The sequence below is a fragment of the Monodon monoceros genome, unplaced genomic scaffold (assembly GCF_005190385.1).
Source record: "Monodon monoceros isolate NGI ecotype Baffin Bay Population unplaced genomic scaffold, NGI_Narwhal_1 Contig3365_ctg1, whole genome shotgun sequence".
NCBI classification, from domain to species: Eukaryota; Metazoa; Chordata; class Mammalia; order Artiodactyla; family Monodontidae; genus Monodon; species Monodon monoceros.
The window spans coordinates 1-12,743 of record NW_021699291.1 but is presented as its reverse complement, the minus strand read 5'-3'; the positions used below and the strand labels follow the sequence as shown (position 1 = coordinate 12,743).

The 12,743-nt window shown below is 38.9% G+C and overlaps 1 protein-coding gene across 1 annotated transcript; it reads right to left on the bottom strand.

Moving 5' to 3' along the window:
• Positions 1 to 2,561: 2,561 nt before the first annotated feature.
• LOC114904965 (clusterin-associated protein 1-like) lies at positions 2,562 to 7,331 on the bottom strand. The gene is made up of 3 exons (XM_029239441.1): positions 7,196 to 7,331; positions 5,060 to 5,132; positions 2,562 to 4,188 (listed from the first exon to the last, which is right to left on the bottom strand). Exons 1-3 carry the CDS (start codon positions 7,325 to 7,327, stop codon positions 4,010 to 4,012), a joined length of 384 nt encoding a protein of 127 aa, XP_029095274.1. The 5' UTR covers positions 7,328 to 7,331; the 3' UTR covers positions 2,562 to 4,009.
• Positions 7,332 to 12,743: the final 5,412 nt, after the last annotated feature.

Genomic DNA, 12,743 nt, shown 5'->3' with positions numbered 1-12,743 from the left:
AGAAAGGAACACTTCCAAACTCATTCTCTGAGGCAACCATCACCCTGATACCAAAACCAGACAAAGATACTACAAAAAGAGAAAATTACAGACCAATATCACTCATGAATATAGATGCAAAAATCCTCAACAAAATACTAGCAAACAGAATCCAACAACACATTAAAAGGATCATACACTGTGGTCAAGTGGGATTTATCTCAGGGATGCAAGGATTCTTCAATATATGCAAATCAATCAATGCGATACACATTAACAAACTGAAGAAGAAAAACCATATGATCATCTCAATAGATGCAGAAAAAGCTTTTGACAAAATTCAACACCCATTTATGATAAAAACTCTCCAGAAAGTGGGCATAGAGGGAACCTACCTCAACATAATAAAGGCCATATACAACAAACCCACAGCAAACATCATTTCAATAGTGAAAAACTGAAAGCATTTCCTCTAAGATCAGGAACAAGAAGACAAGGATGTCCACTCTCACCACTATTATTCAACATAGTTTTGGAAGTCCTAGCCACGGCAATCAGAGAATAAAAGGAAATAAAAGGAATACAAATTGGAAAAGAGGAAGTAAAACTGTCACTGTTTCCAGATGACATGATACTATACATAGAGAATCCTAAAGATGCTACCAGAAAACTACTGGAGCTAATCAATGAATTTGGTAAAGTTGCAGGATACAAAATTAATACACAGAAATCTTTTGCATTCCTATACACTAATGATGAAAAATCTGAAAGAGAAATTAAGGAAACACTCCTATTTACCACTGCAACAAAAAGAATAAAATACCTAGGAATAAACCTACCTAGGGAGACAAAACACCTGTATGCAGAAAACTGTAAGACACTGGTGAAAGAAATTAAAGATGATACCAACAGATGGAGAGATATACCATGTTCTTGGATTGGAAGAATCAATATTGTGAAAATGACTATACTACCCAAAGCAATCTACAGATTCAATGCAATCCCTATCAAATTACCAATGGCATTTTTTACAGAACTAGAACAAAATACCTTAAAACTTGTATGGAGACACAAAAGACCCCGAATAGCCAAGGCAGTCTTGAGGGAAAAAAATGGAGCTGGAGGAATCAGACTCCCTGACTACAGACTATACTACAAAGCTACAGTAATCAAGACAATATGGTACTGGCACAAAAACAGAAATATAGATCAATGGAACTGGACAGAAAGCCCAGAGATAAACCCACACACCTATGGTCAACTAATCTATGACAAAGGAGGCAAGGAAATACAATGGAGAAAAGACAGTCTCTTCAATAAGTGGTGCTGGGAAAACTGGACAGCTACATGTAAAAGAATGAAATTAGAACACTCCCTAACACCATACACAAAAATAAACTCAAAAAGGATTAGAGACCTAAATGCAAGACCGGAGACTATAAAACTCTTAGAGGAAAACATAGGAAGAACACTCTTTGACATAAATCACGGCAAGATCTTTTTTGATCCACCTCCTAGAGTGATGGAAATAAAAACAAAAATAAACAAATGGGACCTAATGAAACTTAAAAGCTTTTGCACAGGAAAGGAAACTACAAGCAAGATGAAAAGACAACCCTCAGAATGGGACAAAATATTTGCAAATGAATCAATGGACAAAGGATTAATCTCCAAAATATATAAACAGTTCATGCAGCTCAGTATTAAAAAAACAAACAACCCAATCCAAAAATGGGCAGAAGGCCTAAATAGACATTTCTCCAAAGAAGACATACAGATGGCCAAGAAGCATGTGAAAAGCTGCTCAACATCACTAATTATACGAGAAATGCAAATCAAAACTACAATGAGGTATCACCTCACACCAGTTAGATTGGGCATCATCAGAAAATCTACAAACAACAAATGCTGGAAGGGGTGTGGAGAAAAGGGAACCCTCTTGCACTGTTGGTGGGAATGTAAATTGATACAGCCACTATGGAGAACAGTATGGAGGGGTTCCTTAAAAAACTAAAAATGGAATTAGCATATGACCCAGCATTCCCACTACTGGGCATATACCCAGAGAAAACCATAATTCAAAAGGACACATGCACCCCAATGTTCATTGCAGCACTATTTACAATAGCCAGGACATAGAAGCAACCTAAATGCCCATAGACAGACGAATGGTTAAAGAAGATGTGATACATATATACAATGGAATATTACTCAGCCATGAAAAGGAACGAAATTGAGTCATTTGTAGAGACGTGGATGGATCTAGAGACTGTCATACAGAGTGAATATATATGGAACCTAGAAAAGTGGTGCAGATGAACCAGTTTGCAGGGCAGAAATTGAGACACAGATGTAGAGAACAAACGTATGGACACCAAGGGGGGAACGTGGCGGGTGGGAGGGGTGGTGGTGTGATGAACTGGGATATTGGGATTGACATATGTACACTAATATGTATAAAATGGATAACTAATAAGAACCTGCTGTATAAAAATAAAATAAAATTCAAAAAAAAGTAACCAATTTAGAAAAGTATTAATGAGTAATTTTACTCTACTTTTATAGTAAGTCTTCAAAATCTGGTGTATATTCTCCACAAACAGCATATCTCGATTCGGACTAGCCACGTTTCAAGTGCTCCAAGAACACCAGCTCATGGCCAGGTACCGATGGTGCAGTTCTAGACATGGAGATCCCTGAGCACCTTTGCCATCACTGTGCACTGGCACAACACCCGTCACACAGTAGGCACATGGTAAATGTGCATGACATGCATGAACATCTTCTCTCCACTACACCACAAAAATGGAACCACAGCAAGGTTACTCAGTTGCTTTCTAGAAATTCCTGGGTCATTTTATAAATTCAGAGGATCCTTTAAGTTCCTAATGCTACAGTGCTTGAATCCTACCGAGGATACAGTTATAAATTTACCCCCAGCCACGAGGTTTAAAAGGATGGTGGGAAGATGAAGAGTTGCTCTTGACTTTTATTACAGGGCATCCCAACAGAGCACTTTGCCTTTTTAATCTCTGGGGCCTATGGCACTCTCCCATCTCTAATTACTCAAACTTTCTCTTCCTCAAACCTCTTACTCCAACTCCCAAAGCGAAATCTGAGATGACTTTACCTCCTGCTTAACAGAGAAGACAGTCTCCATCAAATGTGAACCCCTCAAGCACACGGCCCACCTTCCAGCTCATCTCATCTGCCTCAGCTCCAGCCCCATGTGTTCATACTTTTCCTCACTCAGCAAAACTCACTGAGTTTCTCACAGAAAGGCTGGGACTTTACCCATCTGATAGCTCCCTTCTCCCCAGCTCTACTGATTTAGCCTTTGTTTAAACAGCATCTCCTGGTGAGGTCTACCCTGACTCCTCTTTAAAACTGCAATTCTATTACACCTTCCCTTTGCCCCTTACCTGCTCCTAGTTTTCCCCCATGGCATTTTTCACCTTCCACAAACAGCTTGCTTATTGTTTGTCCCCCAGCATGTCGTTAGCACATCAAATCGTTTAAGGCAAGGATCCCTGTCTGCTGTCCACTGGTATGTCCTTAGCACCCAGAACAGATACTCAATAATGCTTTGCTGGGTTGAATCAGCTACCTGCAGAGTGGCCTGAACAAGATGCTGTCTTCCAGCTTTTGGATTTTGCTAATTCTTGCCCTGATTCACATCTATGTACTATTAGATTTTTCTGTTCAGAGGAGTCTTTCACAGATGGGAGAAAAGTTCAGAAGGTCTTCCTTTATATCTCTCCTCCTTTATATCCCAATACTCTGGGCAATGTTCCCACATGTGCAGAAAAGCAAAGAAGCACAGGGCATCTTAAGACGCTTAGGATAAACAGAACTGAGAATGGTCCTTTGTAAATATTTTCCTGACTTCTTTGCTCAAAAATTACTAAATTAAGAGCTTTCCTTCATTAAGTTGGTTTAAACTGGAACTTATTTTTCCAAAAAAACTAAATCACACATACTCATGAGAATCTCTGTCCTTCATGAGATCCCAAACCTATGGATCACAAAATTAAAGTATGAGTTCAGAAGAATAAAGCAAGATCACTGAGAAAGGTCTTAATGTGCTGGTCCAGGGCAGAGCAGGATGCAGCCAACCAACCGGGCTCTTACCTGTGCTGGGCCTCTCGGAAGAGGATAAACTCCATGCAGGCTTATCATTTAGGGCTGCTTCAGGCACTCCTGGCCGACCTGGAACCATAAAGGTGAGGGGCTGCTTTTGCTAGAGAGGCCCTTGGAATTTTCTAAACTTGCCCCTAGAGAATTTCACAGCAGTCCCTACTCTTCTTCCAGAGTTTCCTGACATTCAGGAGAGAGAGGCATAGAACAAGTATGACAGGCAAGAGATACAAAGGGAAAACACAGAGAGAGAGCACACCTGCTGGGACAGGCACACTTCCCGCAAGCATGAGAGAAAAAACCATCACAAGAAAAGAGGAACAAGCAAGAGAAGTAACTCTGTGAGACAAAGCCATCAATTCCACATGAAGATCATGTGCTGCTACTGCTCCCAAGGCTGACTTGACACCTTGGTGAAGTTCATGGATGAAGTGTGCTACCCAGTCATGGGGAACATTTCTTCCCAGAATCTAGGTCTCACAAGTAGGTAACTCCCATTTCTCTACAGGTGAGAGCCTAGATGAACGACTTTGGATTACTGGGGGACATATGACAGGTGTGTGTGAAGTGGGGGGACTACCTTCAAGTAAGTATACACTTGTACTGCATCACAATACTTGCTTTCCCTCAGTTTGCCCTAAAATAAGGAACCCTACAAGACCTCTAAGAGCAAATTTTCTTGTATAATTATATGCAACTCAAACTAATTGTATCATTTAAACAGGGGAAAACAGTATTTCAGTTGGCACGAAAACCAAATGTACTTTAAATGCTATGTAATTTAAAACATTCTCTTGAGCTCCTAAGTGAATTAAAATGGTACCTGATATAAAAGTTGTGAGAAAATTGCCTTTTGAAAATAAATAAAATATGTGTGTAAGTTTTCCGAGGCTAAAAACTCTAGTCCAGAGTAAGCACGTCCATTTAAAAAGTGTGGGCTTACTTCTGCTCTTGAGCAGTCGCTTTTCTTCCTCCTTTAGCTTGTTCTGCATCAGACGGAGAGTGTTTTCAGCTTCCTATGGAGCAGGAAAAACAAGATCCAGAAGAAATGACACTTTCTGGACTGTTTTATTATTCTTTACCATGTAAGTACTGCTAAATTTGTGATATAGAAGCAAAAAAGACTAAACTACAGGAAGGGGAAGAGAACTAACGCTGCATGAGAAACTCAACACCCCCTCTCCGTCATCACTCTGGCAGCCCGATGAAAAGGGGGGCTCCCAGAAGTGACACCACTGGCCCAAAATGGGCCTCACTGATCCCCAAAGCCAGGCTCCTCCCACTACACCTCACTGCCTCTGAAGAAAACTGACAACACAACAAGATGCCCGTCACGTGTGCCTGTGTGGGATGTGGACACAGGAACAGATGCATCAACTGCGGGGCCTCTTGCTCTTAAAATAAAGCACAAATTTTATCATTTTCCTGCCCTGCACAATTCTAACCCTGATAGGGGCTAAATGGTAGGAGTGATCAGATAGGAAAAGAAAGAAAGAAATACTAGTTTTAATTCCTAGGGTATAAAAAAAAGCTAATACTTGAGTTAGGTTACAAAATGTGGCCCTGATTATTGTCAAAAAAGAGAATGGGAGGGACTTCCTTGTGGTGGTTCAGTGGTTAAGACTCCGCACTTCCACTTCAGAGGGCGCGGGTCCCATCCCTGATTGGGGAACTAAGATCCCGCATGCCATGCGGTGCGGCCGAAAAAAAAAAGTTAGAAAAAGAGAGAATGGGAGAGGAAATTGGCTTTTAAAAATGTGCTGTTGTTCTAAATGTTAAAAAGGAAGCACTGTTTCATGCATGAGATATTTTGAGGGACCAGGTATTAGAAGCATGGGGAGTAGCTGTGAGCACAGAAGAAAAAGAGGGTAGGTACTTGCTGAAGGGAGGGTGGGCAGGAAGGCGCCCCTCAGAAGTAACCTGGGCCACCCACTCGCATCCTGAGGCACATTCTTTGGTACGTTCTCTGAGCCCAGGGGTGGCCCAGACAATAGTACAAAATGATCAGCTTATTTTCACTGTCTCTTTACTGCTCTTTCCCAGACACCCAATGTTTAGAATGTCCAGAACTCCAGGGTCTTTTCATTGCCCTCAAAACGTGCCTGTCCTGGACCCTCCATTCCTCCATGACCTGCCTCTGCCTTACAGCAAGAGTGGCAACAGGTTCCTCATCCAGATAAACATGTCCACCTGAAGGTGTCAGTTACAGCCAGCCCTCTTGGCAACAAAGTAGCATCACCTACTTCAAATGTCCAGGTTTGTAATAAGGCTAGGATAACCTTTATACCAAAAGCTGTCAAGGACAGCATGAGAAAGGGAGACTGGAGACCAGTTTCACTGTGAAAATAGATTCCAAATGCCTATTTTAGGGTTAAGCAGAAACATCCCTAGGGGATAAGGGCAATTCAAAATGACAGCAACTTTGTCCAACTTCCTTTGCTCTGATTCCATACTTATCAACTGATGCTGGGATCTGAAATACTCTTTCCTAAATGGCCTTACACATTGGGATGAAAGGAACCTGAAAGACAGCTGGTCAGTTTATAGGTCATACATATTTCCCACAATAATCAATAAGCTACAATTCTTCTTTATAAAGTAGTTTCTGAAAAGCTACTCTGGGTGATTCAATAAACCAGAGCTTGAAAATCTTTAAGTGAACTGACCAAGCAAGATCTGTACACAAGACATGTTACATAATTTGTGGGACTCAGTGCAAAATAAAATGCAGTTAAAAATTACTAAGAATTTCAAAACGGTGACAGCAGAGGATTAAAGCAAGCCCAGGTCCTTCTAAGCTTGCAGCTGTAGCCAACTGCACAGGTCATGTCCCCGCCCTGTCTGTAGTCCTAACTGACCAAACTCTGGTGATAACCTACTACCAAAGATTTGACAACCTCGGAGCCCAGGCTACACAACCAGAAAAACAGAAGAATCACATGAGCAATCCTTAGTCTGGTCAGGAAGAAAAAACATTCACCTGATATTTTTTTCACAGTGATATTTACAAACTGGCATGTCAACAAGTACAAAGTAACACACCAGAACAAACGGTCATACAGAAGGACTAAGCACTCACCTCAAACCTCTCTTGCTCCATCCTGTGATGATCCTCGAGTTGCTGTTCCAGATAAGCCAGATTTCGAAATTTCTCTAGATAAATGTCATACTGCTTTTGCAATTCATCCTCAGTCTTCTCATATTCATCCATAAAGGCTGGCCTAGAAAAAAAAAATGAAATAAAAACTGAAAGATTAATCAATATACAAAAATACAGTAGTTTGAAATTGGTATTCAGAGCTCCAGATTCCATCCTGGTTTTCTTTGGAAAGCCTTTAATTAGAGAAGGTTCTTCATTCTTGTAACTAAAGCTAATTTCCCCTTTTCTCTTCCCTCCCCACAAAATGAAGATACTTTTAATCAAAAATTAAGACATGCTCTTTGTAAAAACTAGAAATAATCCTGAAAGTATTAAGAATAAAATTAAAATTACTCATAATCCCATCACTAGGTATTAGCACTTAATATTTGACATACATCCTTCCAGACTTTTCTATGCATAGATACATACAGAAATGTATTTCTTTTTAACAAACATTAAGTATATTATCTCAAATGAAGCTCTGAGGTCTTTTTTCCTCACTCAATATGGCATATATTTCAATACAGAGTTAAAGAATAATCATACATCATACACATCTCTAAAAATCAATAAATTAAATACATGCATTATCTTAGCTGGGCATAATATTCTGTCTGAATGTTCCAAAATGTAATCAGTCCCCTAAAAAGAGAAATATAGGTTGCTACAAATTAAAGCTAAGTTTTTAAACAATATAAAACTTAAAAATAAAACCACAGCATAAAAACCTGTTTCAATTGGTTTGAATTTTTTTCTCTTATTATAGATCTTAAAGGGAAAACTTTGTTCTTTTAAAAATATAAACAGATAGGGACTTCCTAGGCAGTCCAGTGGTTAAGACTCCGAGCTCCCAATGCAGGGGGCATGGGTTTGATCCCGGGTCAGGGAACTAAGATCCCGCATGCCACACGGCACAGCCCCCAAAATTTTAAAAATAAAAACATAAACAGACAAACTAGAAAATAATTTATAATCTTTTGGACTAGAGGAAAACAGAGAAATTTTTCTATTAAAAAGATCTGAGGCTTGTGGAACAAAAATCACATTCACAGAAAGATAGGCAAGACGAAAAGGCAGAGGGCTATGTACCAGATGAAGGAACAAGACAAAACCCCAGAAAAACAACTAAATGAAGTGGAGATAGGCAACCTTCCAGAAAAAGAATTCAGAATGATAGTGAAGATGATCCAGGACCTCGGAAAAAGAATGGAGGCAAAGATCGGAAGAGGCAAGAAATGTTTATCAAAGACCTAGAAGAATTAAAGAACAAACAGAGATGAACAATACAATAACTGAAATGAAAACTAGACTAGAAGGAATCAATAGCAGAACAACTGAGGCAGAAGAACGGATAAGTGACCTGGAAGACAGAATGGTGGAATTCACTGCTGCAGAACAGAATAAAGAAAAAAGAATGAAAAGAAATGAAGACAGCCTAAGAGACCTCTGGGACAACATTAAACAAAACAACATTTGCATTACAGGGGTCCCAGAAGGAGAAGAGAGAGAGAAAGGACCAGAGGAAATATTTAAAGAGATTATAGTCGAAAACTTCCCTAACATGGGAAAGGAAATAGCCATCCAAGTCCAGGAAGCACAGCGAGTCCCAAACAGGACAAACCTAAGGAGAAACACGCTGAGACACACAGTAATCAAATTGGCAAAAATTAAAGACAAAGAAAAATTATTGAAAGCAGCAAGGGAAAAAAGACAAATAACATACAAGAAAACTCCCATAAGGTTAAGAGCTGATTTCTCAGCAGAAACTCTACAAGCCAGAAAGGAGTGGCATGACATATTTAAAGTGATGAAAGGGAAGAAACTACAACCAAGATTACTCTATCTGGCAAGGATCTCATTCAGATTCGATGGAGAAATCAAAAACTTTACAGACAACCAAAAGCTAAGAGAATTCAGCACCACCAAACCAGCTCTACAACAAACGCTAAAGAAACTTCTCTAAGTGGGAAACACAAGAGAAGAAAAGGACCTACAAAAACAAACGCAAAACAATTAAGAAAATGGCCATAGGAACATACATATCAATAATTACCTTAAACGTGAATGGATTAAATGCTCCAACCAAAAGACACAGGCTTGCTGAATGGATACAAAAACAAGACCCACATATAAGCTGTCTACAAGAGACCCACTTCAGACCTAGGGACACATACAGATTGAAAGTGAGGGGATGAAAAAGATATTCTATGCAAATGGAAATCAAAAGAAAGCTGGAGTAGCAATACTCATATCAGATAAAATAAACTTTAAAATAAAGAATGTTACAAGAGACTAGGAAGGACACTACATAATGATCAAGGGATCAATCCAAGAAGAAGATATAACAATTATAAATATATATGCACATAACATAGGAGCACCTCAATACATAAGGCAACTGCTAACAGCTATAAAACACGAAATTGACAGTACCACAATTATAGTGGGGGACTTTAACACTTCACACCAATGGACAGATCATCCAAAATGAAAATACATAAGGAAACAGAAGCTTTAAATGACACAATAGACCAAACAGATTTAATTGATATTTATAGGACATTCCATACAAAAACAGCAGATTACACTTTCTTCTCAAGTGTGCATGGAACATTCTCCAGGATAGATCACATCTTGGGTCACAGATCAAGCCTCAGTAAATTTAAGAAAATTGAAATAATATCAAGAATCTTTTCTGACCACAACGCTCTGAGATTAGAAATGAATTACAGGGGGCTTCCCTGGTGGCGCAGTGGTTGAGTCTGCCTGCCAATGCAGGGGACACGGGTTCGAGCCCTGGTCTGGGAAGATCCCACATGCCATGGAGCAACTGGGCCCATGAGCCACAACTACTGAGACTGCACATCTGGAGCGTCTGCTCCACAACAAGAGAGGCCGTGATAGTGAGAGGCCCACACACCACGATGAAGAGTGGCCCCCGCTTGCCGCAACTAGAGAAAGCCCTCGCACAGAAACGAAGACCCAACATAGCCAAAAATAAATTAATTAATAAATTTTAAAAAAAAAACCTTAGAACAGCTGTAAAAAAAAAAAAAAAGAAATGAACTACAGGGAAGAAAACGTAAAAAACGCAAACACATGGAGGCTAAACAATACGTTACTAAATAACCAAGAGATCACGGAAGAAATCAAAGAGGAAATCCAAAAATACCTAGAGACAAAGGACAACGAAAACACGACAATTCAAAACCTATGGTATGCAGCAAAAGCAGTTCGAAGAGGGAAGTTTATAGCTATACAACCTTACCTCAAGAAACAGCAAACATCTCAAATAAACAATCTAACCTTACACCTAAAGGAACTAGAGAAAGAAGAACAAACAAAACCCAAAGTTAGCAGAAGGAAAGAAATCATAAAGATCAGAGCAGGTATAAATGAAATAGAAACAAAGAAAACAATAGCAAAGATCAATAAAACTAAAAGCTGGTCCTTTGAGAAGATAAACAAAATTGATAAATGATTAGCCAGACTCATCAAGAAAAACAGGGAGAGGACTCAAATCAATAAAATTAGATATGAAAAAGGAGAAGTTACAACAGACACCACAGAAATACAAAGCATCCTAAGAGACTACTACAAGCAACTCCACGCCAATAAAATGGACAACCTGGAAGAAATGGACAAATTCTTAGAAAGGTATAACCTTCCAAGACTGAACCAGGAAGAAATAGAATATATGAACAGACCAATCACAAGTAACGAAATTGAACCTGTGATTAAAAGTCTTCCAACACACAAAAGTCCAGGACCAGATGGCTTCACAGGTGAATTCTATCAAACATTTAGAGAAGAGCTAACACCCATCTTTCTCAAACTCTTCCAAAAAATTGCAGAGAAAGGAACACTTCCAAACTCATTCTCTGAGGCAACCATCACCCTGATACCAAAACCAGACAAAGATACTACAAAAAGAGAAAATTACAGACCAATATCACTCATGAATATAGATGCAAAAATCCTCAACAAAATACTAGCAAACAGAATCCAACAACACATTAAAAGGATCATACACTGTGGTCAAGTGGGATTTATCTCAGGGATGCAAGGATTCTTCAATATATGCAAATCAATCAATGCGATACACATTAACAAACTGAAGAAGAAAAACCATATGATCATCTCAATAGATGCAGAAAAAGCTTTTGACAAAATTCAACACCCATTTATGATAAAAACTCTCCAGAAAGTGGGCATAGAGGGAACCTACCTCAACATAATAAAGGCCATATACAACAAACCCACAGCAAACATCATTTCAATAGTGAAAAACTGAAAGCATTTCCTCTAAGATCAGGAACAAGAAGACAAGGATGTCCACTCTCACCACTATTATTCAACATAGTTTTGGAAGTCCTAGCCACGGCAATCAGAGAATAAAAGGAAATAAAAGGAATACAAATTGGAAAAGAGGAAGTAAAACTGTCACTGTTTCCAGATGACATGATACTATACATAGAGAATCCTAAAGATGCTACCAGAAAACTACTGGAGCTAATCAATGAATTTGGTAAAGTTGCAGGATACAAAATTAATACACAGAAATCTTTTGCATTCCTATACACTAATGATGAAAAATCTGAAAGAGAAATTAAGGAAACACTCCTATTTACCACTGCAACAAAAAGAATAAAATACCTAGGAATAAACCTACCTAGGGAGACAAAACACCTGTATGCAGAAAACTGTAAGACACTGGTGAAAGAAATTAAAGATGATACCAACAGATGGAGAGATATACCATGTTCTTGGATTGGAAGAATCAATATTGTGAAAATGACTATACTACCCAAAGCAATCTACAGATTCAATGCAATCCCTATCAAATTACCAATGGCATTTTTTACAGAACTAGAACAAAATACCTTAAAACTTGTATGGAGACACAAAAGACCCCGAATAGCCAAGGCAGTCTTGAGGGAAAAAAATGGAGCTGGAGGAATCAGACTCCCTGACTACAGACTATACTACAAAGCTACAGTAATCAAGACAATATGGTACTGGCACAAAAACAGAAATATAGATCAATGGAACTGGACAGAAAGCCCAGAGATAAACCCACACACCTATGGTCAACTAATCTATGACAAAGGAGGCAAGGAAATACAATGGAGAAAAGACAGTCTCTTCAATAAGTGGTGCTGGGAAAACTGGACAGCTACATGTAAAAGAATGAAATTAGAACACTCCCTAACACCATACACAAAAATAAACTCAAAAAGGATTAGAGACCTAAATGCAAGACCGGAGACTATAAAACTCTTAGAGGAAAACATAGGAAGAACACTCTTTGACATAAATCACGGCAAGATCTTTTTTGATCCACCTCCTAGAGTGATGGAAATAAAAACAAAAATAAACAAATGGGACCTAATGAAACTTAAAAGCTTTTGCACAGGAAAGGAAACTACAAGCAAGATGAAAAGACAACCCTCAGAATGGGACAAAATATTTGCAAATGAATCAA